At 39.3% G+C, this 19413-nt stretch overlaps 1 protein-coding gene across 2 annotated transcripts in view; it reads right to left on the bottom strand.

The window, feature by feature from the left end:
- slc6a5 (solute carrier family 6 member 5) overlaps positions 1-12973 on the bottom strand; it is a 31618-nt gene extending 18645 nt beyond the window's left edge. The window contains exons 1-11 of one of the 2 annotated variants that reach the window (XM_084731870.1): positions 12756-12973; positions 11326-11811; positions 9266-9413; positions 8534-8665; positions 8239-8412; positions 5180-5330; positions 4318-4450; positions 2618-2752; positions 2414-2517; positions 282-406; positions 17-129 (exon numbers count right to left, since the gene is read on the bottom strand). In XM_084731870.1, the coding sequence (XP_084587996.1) occupies positions 17-129; positions 282-406; positions 2414-2517; positions 2618-2752; positions 4318-4450; positions 5180-5330; positions 8239-8412; positions 8534-8665; positions 9266-9413; positions 11326-11811; positions 12756-12758 (1704 nt within the window). In that variant the 5' untranslated portion in view covers positions 12759-12973. Of the gene's footprint in view, positions 1-16; positions 130-281; positions 407-2413; positions 2518-2617; positions 2753-4317; positions 4451-5179; positions 5331-8238; positions 8413-8533; positions 8666-9265; positions 9414-11325; positions 12280-12755 lie in introns of those variants that run through there. The other variant, XM_084731788.1, reaches the window with a different exon arrangement.
- Between the last annotated feature and the right edge of the window lie 6440 nt (positions 12974-19413).

The raw sequence follows: 19413 nt of genomic DNA, 5'->3' as shown, positions 1-19413 counted from the left end.
CTAAGGAGGTGGTTACCATGGTATCCAGGCCAAGAGTCAGGAGCATGAGGAAGAAGATGATCGCCCAGAAAGGAGACAGGGGAAGTCTGGTCAGAGCCTCCGGATACACCACGAATGCTATACCAGGACCTGACACACACACACACACACAGAGACAGACAAACACACACACACATATATAAATGAGGATGTGCACACACCAATGATTAAACGAGTTCAGGAGTGTTTCAGTGAGGAGCAGCGCCGGCCTGCTGCTGCTGCCTGCTAGCTTGGTATCTTACCTTCATCTGCCACCTTCTCTATCGGCACTTTCAACTCATGTGCCATGAAACCAATGACCGAGAAGATGACAAACCCAGCAAATATACTGGTGGCACTGTTTGTACATGTCACAATAATAGTATCCCTGCAGGCAAAAGAGGAAAAAGAGAAACAGAGGCTGAATAAGCAAATATCTGCTGGACTGACTGAAATAAAGCAGCAATATTTAATAGCATGCTACCTATAACAAGTGATCTAGAATATGATAATGCTCTTTTATTTAATATGAGACGTCCCTGTCTTGAGTACACACAGATAAGCGATGTAATGGCGCCCTCTGATGGCAGGAATACATACCGTCTGCAAATAGAGGGCTCTAAAAGATGTTAGGTATTTACAGGAGTTGTACACAGGGGGGTGTCGTGCTTTGCATTGTAAAATGTCTCTGTTATTTTATTCACCCGGTGAAAAATAATACAAATTTGCCCAACAAATTGATTTTACGTGTAAGTCATGCAGGGCTGTTGCATCAGGTGTGTGTGTATAATATTTTACTGGGTGCTTTACTGAAGGTATTTTTGAAGCAAAACACTTTCAGAGTCAGAGTGGAATTTTTATTTGAAGAAAATATTAAAAGGATAGTTTGGGTAATTTTTTTTAAGTGGAGTTATATTTGGTAGTTATCTATAGTTAGTGTATTACCTACAGTAGATGGCAGTTTGCACACCCACAGGTTAGAGAAGCAGCAGAAATTCTGGTGGAGGAAGCTAAGCAAAGTACTGCTGTGGACAAGATCAGCAGCAAAACATACATCAGACACTTTATATCACTTTTCTGATGAGAAACCTCTCAAAGGCAACCAGACTCCTTTGTCAAAAACACTTATTTTACCTCACAGAACATGGGAGTTGCTGGTCCAATCCTGCCTCCCTGCCAGTAAGTTTGTTTGTGTAATTCTGTGACTTTCTGTGTTTTAAAGGGTTAGTTTGGATTCACCAAAGTCGCACATTAACAGCAACCAAATAACCAATCAAGGCAGCTACTGCCGTCAGAGAAAAGATACAGCTACAGATACGAGCCCCGACCCCAGGCCTGGCTCCAGGGTGGGGCCCCGGTAACGCCAATCCGGGCGACGTAGATATCCCTGGTCTTGAACTATTCATTGGGGACGTTGGAACCGCTCTTAGTCTGACCCATCACCTAGGACCTGTTTGCCTTGGGAGACCCTACCAGGGGCAACAAGCCCCCGACAACATAGCTCCTAAGATCATTCAGGTTCTCAAACCCCTCCACCACGATCAGGTGGCGGTTCAAGGAGGGGCAAAGAAAAACAGCTACAGAAAATTCATTTTTTCTTGTTGACAGTAAATATCTTAATCAGTAAGGACAGGCAGTTTTTCTTAAGTAAGCCAAGCACCTTAGTATGCAGAACTTTCCATACATTTTTTCTTTATTTGTCTTTTTTAAATATGTTGTGTTTTTAATGTACTTTCTTTTTCACACTTTTTCTGCACATGTAAGCAAAGGCAGTCTGTTGTCTGCTTTTTGCACACAAAGGGTAGAAAATAAAGTATTTTCTATTTCTATTTTCTACTCTTGCTGCTTCTGCAAACTGGGAACTTGTCAGCCACTATCTACTATAGGTAATATACTGACTATGTACCTCATACAACCCCATTTTAAATAATCCATACTATCCCTGTAACGTCAGAGAAAAGTGATGCAAGATTTGTAAAGCTGTGAATCTTACACAAGCAGACAAAACTCAACAAACCCTCCTCTGATCTTTCGTGAGTTGTGTTTGCATGCAAAAAAGTGTCTCCACAAACCATGACAAAGTACTTTCTTTCATTTTTTTATCTTTAAAACTTTTGTAATATACTGTGTATTTTCACAAAAAATCAAATCTTGCTACACAGGCGCCCAAATGTTTGATGCATTCAGGTGTTTCCAAAAAAAAATACCTTCATACTGAACTGAAAGTTTAGATTTTAAACACAGGGGGAGTGTTTTAGGTGAGACAAAATGAAAGAAACACTGAACTGCTGGCTGCAAACAGGTGTCATTTATTATTGACATTTCTACCAGACATACATACACAGTGTCATGTGTCTATGGTGCCAGAAGCATAGTTTACCTTTTGTGTGTTTACCTGTAGCAGTTATTGTGGAACTTATTGTAAGAAGAGAGAGTGATGAGGCCTCCCCAAGCAGCCGACAGAGAGAAGAAGATCTGAGTGGCTGCGTCTTTCCACACCTGACAGAGGAAAAGAGGAAGATCTGCGGGTGAAGAGCAGGTGAGGACAAACTTTACAAAAACCCATGATGCTTGAGATAAGCGAGTGGGCGTCTGGTACCTTTGCATCACTTAGTTTCTCCCACTTTGGTGTGATAAAGTAAAGGATGCCATCGAAGGCACCGGGGAGGGTCACTCCTCTGATCAGCAGGATGACCAGCACCACGTAGGGAAATGTGGCTGTGAAATAAACCACCTGAGCAGAGAGGAGACAAAATCAGACATAATGAGAGACATAAGGAACAGCACAAAAAATGAGATAACTAAAGGCAACAAATCTTTGGTTACGTTCAGGAAAAAATAATGGGTTGTATCTGCCATCCCACATGCTCATAGCATCTGCTTTTCTACTATTGTTTTACTTTCCCACATTTACCTTATGATTACAAAAGCAAATGTGAGGTTCCAGGGTGTCCTTAATGTTCCAACGGGTAAAAGTTGTAAAAGCATTTCTACAGCTGCATTACTGTTAACTAAGTCACCCTTGACATACACAAATTTAAAAGAATTAAACGTGACAAAAAATGTTGTGCCAACTGAGGTTTCTAAACGTTGCTATAGTGTATGTTGCATATCTGTCCAGCAGGGGGCGGCATTATACAAGCATTTAATCTGAATTGAAGACTCAGGGAACACTAACTTGATATGTTGCACAATCTATTGTCTTTTTTTTTTTTAATTTGTGTGTATGTTTGCACATTGTCATTTGTAATGTCTCTGCTTTTGCCTCTGTCTGAGGACTACAGACGTAACTTAGTATTTTTGCAAAAATCTGTCATGTTTATATCTTGTATTTTTATTCAGTTCTTCATGAACATGCACCGTCCCTATCAAATAAGCATATATATTAAAAGTAAATTATCTGTGAGTCTTCAGCAGTCAGTATGATGCATATTCAGCATATTCCCTCCTCAACCAAGGCAGAAAAATAGATTTAAAAAATGCCCAAATGAAACATGTCAACCAAATGTCCAATTCTGAGTAATTTATCCTGCCTTGCATTTTTCTTTTCTCTCCCCGCAAAAGTCTAAATTTTTTTCATCCAGCATGAAGTCTATCAACATGCCAATCCCACAGACGTTGTTTCATTTGCATGTTTTCATGTGCAGTGTTTAAGGAGATTCATCTTGTTCCTTTGGTTATGAGCTGTTTGGTTCCTACCTGCCTTTGTTTTGTGGGGACAGGTATGAGTGTCACACAGGAGAGTGCCTTGTGCAGAAGAGAGGAGAGGGAAGTTGACTGTACCCCTGAGTTGGGATGTGTTTGTACTGCCTTGCCGTTTTGGTAAACATTAAATGACGAGAACGAAAGAAATGTTGTAACCCACAGCCTGGAGGAACTGGGGGACGCCAGCAATCAAGAACCCCTGCCCACAGATGTTACATGAAAGACTGAAGTCTATACTTTAATTGTTCAATATTTCATTTGCGCTGCTACACTGTGGTCAAGTTGTAGTAAAAAAACCAAAAAGGCTTTGTGCAAAACTTGTACTAAAAAGGTGGGTCCAAAATTAAATGAACTATAAGACCTAAACTCCAGGAATCAATTTAAACACCAGTTGTTCTCTTGCTGAGAATCAGCAGGGCTCACTTCTTACATGTTGCACATTTCATCACTAGGGGGCGCTCTCATCATGGAATGGAAGAGAAGACAACTTGCTCACGTAAAACCGCAGCCACAGTTTTTCTTCTATAGCTGGACGAAGGTGCAAACAGTAGAAGTTATCAGGGGTTTTCTGGAATTTACGTGCAACTTAGTTACCTTTCCTGATGACTTGATTCCTTTGGCTAATGAGACGTAGACGATGAGCCAGGCCACAAACAGACAGCCTGCCAGAGGCCAGCGGATGTCTCCTGGATATTCAATTCCTTTAGAGATGTGCAAAACATTGTACCTGCAGGTGTGACAGAAACAACAAAGCTCAGCCTGAAGACAAATAAACTAAAAGATAATGCAGTATAAATCAAATATAAATCTGCACACTGCAAATTCTTCTTGTTTCCAACACATAAAAACTTAATTCAAGGTATCATATTTCTTAATTCTTTTGTAGATGGTTGCCTTATTCAAGAGAGACTGACTTCTTTGTTGATTATTACTGAAACAAGTTGTATTTTTTTGTATTTTGTACTCAAGATGTAGTTGTAATACTTCTACATTTTACTGGTAATTACAGGTAATACTTTGCGATGGCAGATTTTACATGTTTAAGAAAAGGAGATTTTTTATTTTTTTTGCATAACACTGTCAGGTGAAACTGTCGTAAAACTGGTGATTTTCTTTTGCCAGTTAAATTCAAACATTTGGTGATCATCCTCAAGAGAGAAGAGGAGATGTTTGGTGTGGAGGAAGATCACTAAATCTTGGTTCTGTCAAACCCTTTCAAAAGCAGCTAGGCAAATTTAAAATGAAAAGTTAAAAAGTATGACCAAAAGCCTGGTCTGCACCCTATAAAACCAAACATCTGCATAAGAAGACTGAGAAATATCAGATTTTATCACTAATCTGTGGACATTAAAAAGAGACAGTTGGACCTATAACCCAAACTGTACAGATCTTTTTTTCTTTTAAATTGAAATTCTACTTTAACTTTAAATTCTCATCAGTCAGAAGCTGCACTCACTTGAAGTACTCCTCACTGGGGCTGACGTAGGTCTTGTTGCCATCCACAGTCATGTTTATCAGTTTGGTCAGGTTTCCGACAGCGTTTGCGGACAGACAGAACGTGGAGTTCTTGATGGAGGTGATGTTTCTGTCCTGCAGGATGCACGTGTCTGTTCCAATCAGAAACCAACACACATCAGCTGAGAGAGACTGACTGGCAGAGCGCTGCTGCGGGACAGAGCTTACTGTCCGCTCAGGTTCTCACACTGAACGTAAAGTGGGGGCAAACAGATGGAGCTGATTTGGAGAGAGGAGGACTGACGGGAGCTTTATCTGGAGACTGCAGAGAGGATCCTGAGTGAGAACTGTGTCAGATTTTGATACGCAGCCAGATATGAATAACAGATTGTACTGAATCTGTGCCACATTTTAGATTCTTTGGAGAAGGAAAGATAAGACTGTTTTTGTTTGCTTTTGACAGCACAGTTTTTTCATGCAGACACATCAGACAAAATGTGTGGACAAAATAGCTTTTTTATGTGGTTTACATTTTTTAAATCCTGCTTTTATTGCATAAAAAATGCAGCCATGCATAGTCTATATACATGGCAAAATACTGATTAAAATACCTCCCACTATATTATCTTTTACAAAATAAAGACTCAAAGAAGCTGCAACAGTTAGTCAATTAATCTATTAATCAGTTAAATTAATCACCAACTATTCTGATAATTGATGAATTGGTCTGAGTCTTTTTTTTAAGATAAAAATATCAAAATTCTCTGATTTCAGCTTCTTAAATGTGAATATTTTCTGGTTTCTTTTTACTCCCCTAACACAGTAAAATGAATATCTTTGGGTTCTGGACAAAACATTTGACATTTGAGGACGTCGTACAGGAGTTTGGGAAACAGTGATCAACATTCTTCAACATTTCGTGACATTTTACGGACCAAACAATCAAACAGTTAATCGAGAAAATGATCGAGCAAGGGCTCAACCAAAATAGTGACACGACTTTACAGCTCACTCTCTGGGAAAGTGAAAGAAAATACAACTATGATTAAAACAGAATAGATTTTGGAGTTGAAATAGAAGAAATGAAGAGTGGGATGATATGTGGCTAAGACTATCCGACTGTTTTACCACTAACAGAGCAAAAGAGCTACGATTAAAGATAAATCATATAAATAAAATGAAAAGCAAATCTATAGAAGTTGTGTAATAAGTGCAAGAACACAGAAGGCGCATCTGCATAATGTATATAGTCAAGAGTTCTGGAAAGATTAAAGAACTAAATGGAATATTTGGTCTAAAACTGAAGATTTCTCCTGTATCATGCAGTCCTGGTGTAGATAATCCTCCAAATATTCCTCCAAATCCTCCTTTTCTGTGCCAGGAGATGCATTTTATTCAAGCAGATGTTGCCTCTCAGCTCTCGGCTTTTATTTAAAAGAGGAACATTTTCAATTTTATAAAGTTTGGAGTCCTTTTAGAACAGATAATAACAGTAGAGCTCTGTGGTCTGTTGTGGGGGCAACAGATATTTTATTTTCAGTGTATTGTGATTGTCATTTGCTTTTTCATCTGTCAAACCTGACATGTAAGCAATATGGAAAAGGTTTTTTGGGGGGAAAGGGTAATTTTAGATGATGGGAAATAACAAATAAAAAAATGAAAAAAATGACCCCAACTGACCACTGTATGTATTAGTATATGCATGGGTGAATGTATAGATATATAAATGTGGACGTATTTATTGAACTGTATTCACCTTTTTTCTTTATTTTTCCTCTTTTGCTGTTGTTGTTTTGCTTGTTCAATTTTAAAATCTTGATGAAAATCATTCATTTTCATAAATTATAACTCTAAATTTGGATGTTTGTACGTCCGAAATTAGTTTTGGGAACAAAATTAAAATATTAACAAAAACAACAAAACAAAAGGAAATGACTCATCCACTCAGAGATAGATTTTAAACAAGGTGGAAAAAAAACACAAAATATGGCTTAAAAACTATCATGTCAGTGAACATTTTTTGACATAAAAATGTGAAAATTACAAATTAAACACAGCATTTTCTTTATTTTTTTACAGGGCTATTGTATCAGACTGAGTGGCATTTATTTTTACACAAGATATGAACACATAGGCAAACTTAATTTTAGTATTTATTATTAATTTGATTGTAGTTTAAATTTAGATCGTAATTAAATAAACATCAGTTTGACACAAAAATGTGAAAGTAACAAACAGCATTTATCAGTTTTTACAGGGTGATTGTATCAGATTGTCATGGTGTTTGTATTATTTATACATAACATAACTGATAATATTTATTACTATTATGTAGCAATTTTTATTTACTTTGTAATTACTTTCTTACTGATAATATTTCTCTTCTATCTCCTATTTTCCTCGTTGCTTAGGGTGAGAGAGTGGTAGAGAGACTATAGTGTTGAATGGGGGTCTGCAGTTCGTGTTTGAGCCTGCAGGGGTCAGTCTCGGGCTCACTGCAGCACTGCAGCAGCTCGGCCGGTACAGTAAATTTGTCAAGCAAGCAGTTTTTGTGCTGAATTCACAGAATCGCTGAAGGCGAATATTACACGAAACGAGCGGGATTTCGATATTTATTCGACGCAGATCGACATCAGACACATCCGTGCAGGTTTCCTCACAGTCCAAACATGATTTAATCTGCAGTTTCATTTTAAAAAATCAGACCAAGACAGACTGCTTCAGCTGAATACTGCAGCTTTACAACATAAAACATGGCTATAATCTGACATTATCGCACAAAAGAAGATGGAAAATGTGCAAAATTCATGTTTCTGTCACGCTGAGGGCCTCCTACACATTATTGGCCCATCTCATTAAAAATGGATGAAAGAGATAAAGTGAAGTGCTCTGAATTTAAAGTGTTTTTGGGAGTGAAAACACCGCAGAGATCACAGGTCAGGATTCATTATACTGCAGGACACCTCAGCTGAGGGAGTCATGACGCATTGCGCATTGTGGAGAGAGAGGTGCTTTTAGTGTGTGAGAGTGTGTGTGTGTGTGTGAAGGTGTGTGTCTTACCTAACAGCAGCATGTCTTTGTCCTTACATTCCACCGTGTTCCACTCATTCCTACAGTTAGCCCATGGCAGTGAGCCCTTCAACGAAGCGAACAGGTAGTACAGTGTCCAGCACATTATAATATTATAGTATATGGCTATCAAGACAGATATTATCAACATGGCAATCCCGCAACCTAAAATAAATAAATGAGACGAAATATATAAATTACTCTTAAGAGAAGTAGAGAGCTCGTTATTAGTTTTTATTTTTGAATTTTGTCTTCCAGTTTGGTTGATCAGTCTGTGGCAGTTTACCTTGCAGGGCTGGGATGCATTTCCACACTGACACGGGCCCCTGGCTGGCAAACTGGCCCAGAGACACCTCCAGCAAAAAGATTGGGATCCCGGCAATGCCCAACATTGTCAGGTAGGGGATCAAAAAAGCTCCTGCAGGGAAATTAAAACAGCAAGCTGTACAGAGCGCAGAAGAAGAAGAGGCAGAAAAGCCTCAAACTAACTAACGCTGGATTAAAATATAAAATAAAAGCCAGCACGTATCTGCGTCTCATGTGCTCATATTTAAACATAATAATAATAATAATAATAATAATAATAATAATAATAATAATTAATTATAATAGATTTTTACAATTGATATTAATAGCAGTTGTGTCCACTGTGACAGCTTTCACAGCTTTCCTAATGATAAATAATGTTTAGCGCATTTTTCTTTATGTTAGTTTTTCTTTTTTTTCCGCCTGTTTCTTTGGAAAATTAGTCACTGAACAAAATCTTGTCTCTGTAAGCTTTTTTTTTCATTTTTAATACACAATTTAATACACACATTTGTATTTTTTAAATACTGTTCGTCTGTTTAAAGGCCTACAAGAAGATATATTGGGAGAAATATCTCAAGCAATAAGGAGATAATTAAAAAAAATATATAAGGCATAGTTCAAACTCAGGCTTAAAACGAAGAAACATTTTTTTATTTTTTTTGTTTCTCTCTGCGTTAGGAAATTAAAAGCACTGGCCCAGAGCTCTTACCTCCACCATTTTGGAAGGCAAGATAAGGGAACCTCCACACGTTCCCCAGTCCCACGGCATATCCCACCATGGACAGAATAAAATCCAGTTTATTGGACCAGTTTCCTCTGGCCTTATTCTCATCTCCCCCTTCGTCATCATCTTCAGTCTAAGAGGGGGGAAAAAACATGCGTTTACTGTCCAGAATAAAAATCCAGCCCGGACACATTAGACTCCAGGTTAATAAAACAATAATAATATAACAACACAAGCATCGAGTCTGGACCTGATTTAATAATAAAGTACATTTAAATATATGAACGAGCGAACTATTATCTTAAGTCCCCAACAAGCAACGAAATTCACCACTCTTTATGGAAAAACACACATAGGCCTGTATTTTAATAACATAAAGAAACACTGACATATTATATTAACTAAAATACACTAATTAATCCTATCAGAGAACAGAACGTGATTTAAAGTGCAGTGACAACGTGATCTCATGAGTTTCTCCTTAATTTCGTTTGACTATCAGAATTCAGCTCTCCAGTGTCAAGCCAAAACGCTTATCTTCAGACTTAGAGGCCCATTATTGGCACCAAAACAAAACGCTTGAACTTACATCCTGTAGGTTAAATCTCAGGCACAACGATTAAAAAAAATCCCTCCCTAATAGCCCACTAATAAAAACCACAGCAAATACTAACAGAAATGCGTAATTACAGCTGCACGGCGGGATCTGAGCAAATTCATACAAGAAACTGCATGAATATTCACAGATATAAACAAGACCATGCAGGGGAATGTGTCTGTGCTTGTGTGTGAGGGGTGGGGTGAGGTGGGGGGTGGGGGTGGGGGGTGTTCCCTCACGGGGATTGGAAACAATCCGCAGTCTCATGTACTACAGTTCTGCCTATCAGCCGGATAACACCTGGGCTTCTGTGGGCCATACCAAGAGGGGCAGGGAACACCCAAAATACCGCCAGAGTATGGTTTAATCCTCGTTTTCATTAATCGTTTCAACATAGACACACACAAAAAATTCATTCATATCTAAAAAGACGAATAGTTTCGTAAAGGACTAAATGTTCCCTCTGTACTGACTGGCAGGCGCTGATTTTTAAATAATAGCCTCGTTTTGTTTCCTGAATACTTAGCTGACATTTGAAAGTTTTTTAATCAGTTTGGTGCAGAGGGATCAGGACCAAGGGGCTGCGCAGAGCAGGGACGCCAAATAGCTCAGGATCCACCCAATAATGGGGTCTACCCATGCTGGTCTACTACACAGTTTATAACCACATTAATTTGCCATTCTTTACGTTGCTTTATGGGAATCTTAATACAAAATATAGGCTGATTTCACAGGGAAGAAAACAGGCTAATTCAATCACTAAGGCCGTTGTCTTTTCGATTTTTAAAGGTACAATATGCAACACTTTATTTTTAAAACACTGTATGGACTAATTTAGCAATAACTCCTATCAAACATCATTTATGACTCACTATAAATGTGTGTTGTGTCTGTATCTGCAGACACCCTGCAGCCCTCTACCTGTATTTCCTTATTTTTCTCATTATTTTGGACGTTTTACAACCCTAAACGTCGGTATTTGACGTCCTAGGAATGAGACTCAGCAATCAATTATCTTTCTGGTGCGTTTACGAACAGCTCGGACAAATCCCATTGATTCTACAGTTATTTTTAAAACATCTCGTTAATGAATGATCGACCCCTCTTATGGCCTCAAAATGATTGAACATTTTTAGGGTATTATATAATTTTCAAGGAACAATAATCCACTGATTCAGCTCGGAAGTTCAGCTACAATTGGGCGCTTTTTGAGCACATGTGCGCACAGACAAACCCACAAACCACCGTCTGCAGAATCACATTTTTAAGAGGTAAACACTACAGCTCAGCATCTCTCCATCACACATCAGCAGCACTGATCTACTGGAGCTCCCGGGGGTTTGCACCTTCCCAGCAGGTTAATCCAGTCCGCTCTCTTATCAGCGACACACGGAAACATCCACACCGCACCTGCATCCAGCCGCTCCGGTTCATTTAGCTGACTTACCCCCGTCACGGTGCCGGGCTGAACAGACGTGTTCCCATCTGTTCCCAGTATGATGGTGGTCTGGCTCATAGCCGTCCAGTTGCCCGTGGTGGTGGTGTTGTTCTGGTCCGCGGTGGCCCGGAGCGGGTCGCCGCCGTACGGGGCTGACCCCCCGCGGGCCGATCCGACGGAATCCTTCCTGAAGGCCGAGTTGACGGCCACGGATCCGGCAGGCACCGCAGGAGGGGTGCTTTTAAACGTCCCATACGCTTTATTACTGTCCAGTTCTCCCGGTTTATTTTCCGTGGGACAAAAAGTTTTGCTCTCGTTGCACGGAGCTGGCGGCTGAGGCGCGGGGTGGTGGTGCGGAGCGGGCGGAGGGCACGCAGCCGTGTTGTCCAGTTTGTTTGTTGTAAGTCCCGCAGCTCCGTCGGGCTGCTGCGTCGGGATGTAGCCGGTGGGAGCGCCGGCCGGCTGCTTGGCCATGTCTCTCTGGTCAGAGAAATCCTGGAACATGAGTGACAGATCAGCAAGACACAAGAGGGCGTGAAGCCGCGAGGCTGCTGCAGAACATCTCTGCTGTGCCACTAAAAAGGCTCAAATCTCTTTCTGCAACGCTTTTCTGCAGCATGTTCTGGCTCTGGCTGCTCTATACTTTCAGCTCACAGTCTACCGGGTGTGTTGGTGTGTGTGTGTGTGTGCGTATGAGTGTATGTGTGTGTTGGAGGGAGGGGGTTGCTTTGCTTCTCCAGTTCTCGCTTTCTGCAAGATTCTTTAATTTTACGGCCCATTTCCCCCTCATGTCATTCAGCCACACACATCCACTGATTTTTATGGGCAATAGACAAGCTGCTGCGGGTCTCTCGGTAGCTCCGCTCTCCCCGGCAGGCATGCAAGATCACCGGCGTTACAGCAGCGAGTGGACCCGGGGCGGCGGAATTACAAATGACTCCCTGAAATTTAGCTTTCAGGGGGGCGGGAAAACCTCCAGATTCTAAAAAAGGAGTGACGCTTTATTAAAAAAAGAAAAAAAAATAGTTGATTGATTAATGCTTAGTTGTGTCGTTAATTAGTCAGAAAAAATAACTGCACCTGGCTATAATCACTTCAGTTTACAGGGAAAGCGAAAAAATAAAAAATGGAGAAAAGCAAGAAAAAAATAGGAAGAGATGTAGGATGGATTTAATGTTTTCCCTGCTCGAAGTTTTTAAAAGTCAGAGTAAAGTGTTTTACATGAGAAAAACAAGCAGATTTGTAACAGAATTGAAGAAGTGAAGAAAGTTTTTTAATGTGGAGCCGCAGCTGCATTTCAGAACCACGGACAGCGCAACTACCTGAACGTGGCAAACTCCTTAAAAAAGTGACAAATTAAACATGAAAACAGCTCAGAAATAGTTCATAAAACAGATGAAACTGCAGGTGTAAGAGTAAAGAAAGTGTCGGATACTCACCATGTTGTGCAGATCTCTGCTGGCAGGGTGAAAACAGCTGTAAAAAGACCGGAGAGACGACTGGAAGCGGACTGGTTGTATAGCCGCGCAAAGCACCAAGTGCAAAGCTTTTCTATAGCTCCGTGAGAAAGAGCGGAGTTTGCGTCAGTGCGGAGCAAGGTGCCCTTCGCGTGACATTTTCTTGATAATAAGAGTTTGATAAATCATTGGCCTTGGATTCGGATTTTTAAAGGGACAACCGGAGTCAAGACGACGCGGGCGCGTGTGTGCGTGCGTGGACTGTGTGCGTTCTAGATTACGCACGGTGCATGCGTGCAACGCTGGACGGACTCTTTCAAAGCTGATTAATACACTTGTCTCCAGGGATGTGCAGGATGTTCACACACATACACATGCATGGACGCATCACACACAAGCACACACACACGCAGCTCGTTTGGGACAAAGATCTCCAGGTTTGGGCTATTTTTGGAGAAGATCTGATACATCAGAGTGCAAGCGAGTCTAAATAGTCTAATGTTTGCAATCTGCTGAGTCGGGTGTCTGTGGTACAGTTACAATTACAGTAGCCACTCATGGGAGAGAGGCATTTGCAGCCCACAAGATTCTTGGTTTGATAGAAAAAACTTTTCCATCAACACGTAGGCCTGAAAGTGCAGAAACTTTAAAAAGGACGAATTTTGGAAAAAGTGTCCACGTTGTTATATATCAACGGAAAGGCTGGCATTCTTTATAAATATTATTATACATATAGATACACCACAAATATACATAAATAATTTAATTCTGAGAAGTTTAAAAAGTCAAATAGCCTGTTAAAGACTATGTGCTAAAAATGGTCTGAACTATAAATAGTTTTTCCACTTGAAGGGTTTTACGCACGGCTCGCTCCAGGCTCTCTATACGTTGCTTCGTGCGTCACCGATAGGAGCATTGATCAAGTTGGGGGGAAAAAAGTGGGCGAGGTCTTTATAAAGCTACTCATTTGTTAAAGTCTTACGCAAAAGGAGGCCTCACTCTTTCTTTTTTCTTAAATCACGTGTCAGGAGGAAGCGGAGCCAACCACTGGAGCCTGCTGGAGTACAGTGACAGCAGAGGGGGGAAAAGGTGCCATACTGGAGATTGTAAAACACTGCATTGCGCATAGCATTTTCCCAAGGATCCGTGTAAACGGATAATGTATATGCGAGTGTTGTGTGTTGTGATTTATGCAAAAACTAAAAAAGACACAAGCGACCTCCTGTTTCTCAGAAATTCAGGATAACTTGTTAATTGTGAGCAGTTGTATCTTTAGGCCTCCATACGGCAGGCTGTTACACAGTGAGTGGTGGAGGAGCTTAAGACGAAATACACATAAGCACAAGAGCTACACAGAAACACACACACGCACACTGACAAACAAGGGAGGGGAATTGATTTCATATAAAATGTTTCATCTTTGCAGCAACACGGACATATTTTTGCTAAATAAGGCGAAATAGCTCCGGGCCTTTCCTCTGATTGACTGAGTCAAACCGGTTGTAGATTGGACGCTAATCTCAGACCTGACAGTCCAATTATAGCCCTAAATGTGTTAACGAAAATAACCTGCACGGCGTGTGCGTCGTTGCTTAGCAACCACATCGTTTAGCTATTGTACTACACCAGGCGATAAAGACAGACGGTCACGGAATACAGCACACATAGGCCTATAATGATAATTTAAAAATAACAAAAAATTATTATTATTATTATTATTATCATTATTATTATTATTATTATTATTATTATTATTATTGTTATTATTATTATTATTATTATTATTATTATTATTATTATTATTATTATTATTATTAATAATAATAATAATAATAATTAGTGGTGTTTATTAATTTTATTTATTAATTTTAATAATATATTAGAATTTTATTTATTTATTATCATTATTAGTAGTAGTAAAGACCCTGGCGGAATGTAGAATTTCCTAATAACATGTAATAACCACTAGCCTATTTAATTGACGTTTTACATTTTAATTACGTACAATCATTGGGCAAATTGTTCAACCATATGTCGACTAGGCTACGAAGCAGGAGAATTGCACTACACTATTACTCTAAAGTATTCTTTTTAAAATCATATTATGAGATTTAAACGCAGGTTTTTCATGTCATGACCACGACTCCAGATTTGAGAGGATTTGGTTTAAAGGAAGTAGGAGTATTTATTTTTTTTATTTTTTTTAAACAGATAAAGTATTTGTAGTCAACCAATAATCAAACTCGGATCATCACATATTACATTAAATGAAAATGGCCACCGTATTTCTTCCTTTGTTGTTGCAACTCCCAAAAAATGTGATAAAAGTTAAAATATCACAATTCTCCTTTTGCTGGACCTCCTAAAAACAACCCAAGGACCCCTTTTGGGCCCAGGACCCCAGTTTGAAAACCGGTAATTAACGTGGCACTTAACGTAATTTTTTGCACTTTTTTTGTTTCTGCATGTCCCGACTTTGAAGCTGCGCTGATTTCACGACAGTTGGGCAGGTTTGAGGCAGTCTCTCTCGGGGTCGCTCACTCTGCGCGCTGCGCTCCTCCGCTTGTAAATCTCCGTCCGCTCCAGATAAGAAGCTGAGCGGGTGTATTAGCCGCCGCCTTGAGTTTAATTACATTGTCAACAGAGAATAATTGTAATTGATTTCTGCTCGTCTTCACGCCGAACACACACACACACACACACACACACACACACACACACACACACACACACACACACACACACACACACACCACGCCACGCCAACACATTTAGTTCTAGTTCTCATGTTAAAGAAGTAGCAGGAACATGTTTGCAGACGGAACCTTAAAACAACAAATGCAAATTATTTCTTGGTTTCTTTTTGTTTATTTATATATTTACACAAGAAAGGACTGAAAATCACTGTTCATCCGAGTTAAATTTCATCTCGACTCTACTGTATTTTAGTGTCTCCATTAATTTCTCTCTTTTTTTATCTAGACCAGACTGAACTGCAGTCCTGATGGAGGAGGTGAACTAACCGCCTCGCAGAGGGGTCTCCTCCTCGTGCTCGTTAATTACACGAGCTCGCGTAATTAATTGATCACTCCCACTGTCGCCTGACTGATAAGAAGCCGCATCCATCTGAAGCGCCTGGAAAGCAGTGATTCAGCGGAGGAGGGGGTCATCCAGAGGCCCACAGGCTCCCATCATCATCATCATCACCACCACCATCATCATCATCATCATCATCAGTCCTGGCTGTCAGAGCATTTACACTTTACAATTCCAAGTCCGGGCGATTTGTGTAACTGCCTCAGAATGTCTCATATTATAACTGTTACTGAATGGTGCGTGTTCAGCTAGTGCAGCTATTTCGGTTTAAGCAAGAATATGAAGAAAATTTCAATAATCTAATGGACTTTTTCTCAAATTTGGTGACAATCTGGTTTGTAAATGTGTTCAGGGAGTAGGCCAATATGGGCCACATGCAAAGAACTAGCCTAAATAAATGATTCTGTGCAAATTACTTATCTAAAAATAGAATAGGGGAGACCCGGGAGTCTTGTAACATCGGATTAGTTGTAACACTGCCAGTTTAACAAATCAGAGAAGAGCTGCGGTGATATCATCAGTAAGGTGCACTCGAGTCCTGCGGGACACAAGAGTCCCGTGGTATTCCTGCAGGATGGGAGTAAATTTCACAATAATAATGACAATTCTTTGATTTTTATAGATATAAAAACGCGTCTTATGTCGTGTGTGGACTGTGGATTGACCGGAGCGGGGCGGGAATCATTTTTCCAGGACTGAGACAGGACGGGATTTTTTGTTTTTCAACTCATCATTGGATTGGGATGGGACAGGAGCGAAAATCATTTCCTGTGTCACCCTCTGGTACATTCCCATTTCCTTTTTGAGCACAGAATGAGCACCAAGACTGTGCAATTCACAACCAAAATTTTTTTTTAAAGAAAATAGATAATTTTTTATTAAGATTATTGTTTGCCAAGTGTTCATTGTATTGCAGACGCAATGTTTTGATTTACACAACATAAAGTAGTAGCTCCTGTAGTTTAATGTGTCCACACACACATATATTAAGTGATTTTTTTAAATAACTACAAATTGCTCAATTTATTAAAAACCATTAATTCTTTATTCTTCAATAAAGTTATTTTGTTAAGCAGATAGTGTAGATCTTAAATCAGCAAGATACCTCCCACTGTTACATCTATCCCCAGCTAGTGTTACAACAACCAAACTCATAATCTGTGATTGTGTGGTAGACATCCAAGTCAGCTTTGTAGTAAACAAAAAGTACCGTGTTGTCTTGTTTGTTTGTTTGTTTGTTCGTTCGGTTTTTGCGCTTTTTGGGAAAATACTTTGCCAAACTCCCTTTAATAAACATAACATTAACATTTCCTTACGTGTCTGTAAAAACACAAACACCAGGCAGCAATATAATCCATAAAGATCAACTAAATTTACGCACAAACATGATATACTGGATTTTGTTGTCTCAACTCACCAGACTCTCTTGTTTAACTGCACTATTTTAGTCAAAGAAAACTGTGTGAATGAAAGGCAAACGGATTCAAAAATTAGGATTTCTCACTAAAATATATGCTGGTTTGTGGATCAGATATATTCCAAATTAAGAACCGACTCATGCCACTGTTAATTCACTGTCTCGTGTTTGTAATGGTATTTCAGTTTGGACTTATTTTAGCCATTACCAAAAGTAACTACCCTCATTATTATTTTTGTTGCAGACTAGCTCAAATGTTTAAAAATAGCAAAGTTGTATCATCAAAAAACGGGGACACAAAGGCACACGTTTGTGTGGGTGCAGCTGCTGGGTATATCAGGTAGAACATGAAACTTTTCTGTGGTTGAATAGTTGACAGGAAGTGTTTAAGGTACAACTACAATCCAGTGGATAATTTCCTGTCAGCCCAGTTTTAAAGAACATGCACACATCTTTTCTTGTGCAGAACAGCCTGTTCTCGTGAGCTCGTGCCCTATTTGATGTCACCGCAGACACCAGACTGTATTAATATAATGGCAGAGGGGACACAGAAGCAGTAGAAATACATCAGAAGAGGTGACTGTCAAATCACCAATAAGACAGGCAGCCAGCCCCACAGTCTCCTCCTCCTCCTCACAGATGACTACACTTTCTCAGAGTCCAGGATTCATCATCTCAGGCAGAGAAGGAAGGAAAAATCTTTAATTGTAAGCAGAGCTGCTCAATGAAGTATGTAAAGAGGCTTCAGTCAGCCTTTTTAAAGCTTAAAATTCATTTCGCATTGTCCCAGTAAACTCACCGAAGATGGATGATGCCCCTGGTGAGATCTCACGCAGCTCAAAGTAGGACAATAAGGAGGAGAATATGGAGGGAAATTAAGAGAAATACTTGGCTCTTCACCAAAAAGCTGAGAGCCAGTTCCTCTTAGTGCTTTTTCTTTTGTAGGACATTTTGATCAGGCACGCAGAACCACTCCCAGTAAGTGTAGTTTTGGTTATTTACAGATCAAAAAGACATTTAGACAGGGTTACACCAACAATGATTCATTTAATCTATGATTAGTTCTGATCGGAGTTTAGCAAAACCTGTTTTCAAATGAGTAAATCCAGATTTAAAATTAATCAGAGCTCTGTTGCAAAATTAAAAACTAATCCAAGTTTAGTGAATCCAGGTTTAGTAATATTACCAAAAGAGTTTAAGTAGTATGGACATGTTTGCTTAGCCAAAACGTTACACTGCTCGCTAGTTAGTTAAAAAGACAACACAACATTACTCTTCATCCTTGTCTGCTAGCTAGCTAAAAGTTAGCAAAACATTACACTGTTTGCGAGCAAACTAACAAGTTATGTCAAATTTTTTTGCTAGCAAGCTAAAAGTAAAAAAGATTACATTATTTGCTACCTAGCTAAAACATTAATATAACATCACTTAGTATTCCTCGTCAGCTAGCTATCTAAAACTAAAGACGACATTAAATTATTTGCTAGCTAGCAAAAAAGTAAACAAAACATTACATTATTTGCTAGATAAGTAAAAGTTTAAAATGATACAGTTTGCTAGCTAGCTAAAATGTAACAAAAAAAACTTAACATTGTTTGCTAGCTGGCTAATGTGTCAGTTAGGCTAACCTCACTGACAGGTTAGCATATTCATGATGACTCAGCAGAAAAGCTCTAATTTCTCCTTCTTTGGGAAAAACTTGTTAGTCAGATTATCAACTGAAGTGATGGAAAGAAGACACATCATAAAACTCAGCTGGGTTGAGTTTGTCCCTTAAATTTCTTCAAGAACTTGATTATTTTTCTCAATCGATAGGTATTTTAGGTATTTTAAAAGTTAAACCTCTTCAGGTGTAGGTTTAAAGTTAATACTGGATCACAGTTTAAAGTTTTGGTGCATCAGAATTAAATTCAATTTAGGTTTAGAGTAAAAGCAAAAGAAAGGTTTAAACTTAATCTTTCTTAATTTTAAGATAGTTAAAAAGTTTGGTGAAACATCTGGACATCTAAAAAAAAGTTTCCTTTTCAACCAGATTTAGTCAGTTGTCCTGCAAATCACCAAACCAATGCTTACTGTAGTTCAATCATTATACTATATGTTTAATAAAACAGACTCACAAGGAGAAAA

Source organism: Lutjanus erythropterus, chromosome 1 (genome assembly GCF_056507025.1).
Source record: "Lutjanus erythropterus isolate fLutEry1 chromosome 1, fLutEry1.hap2, whole genome shotgun sequence".
NCBI classification, from domain to species: domain Eukaryota; kingdom Metazoa; phylum Chordata; class Actinopteri; order Lutjaniformes; family Lutjanidae; genus Lutjanus; species Lutjanus erythropterus.
Note: the sequence above shows the minus strand (reverse complement) of the source record. Positions and strands in the feature narration are given on the sequence as shown.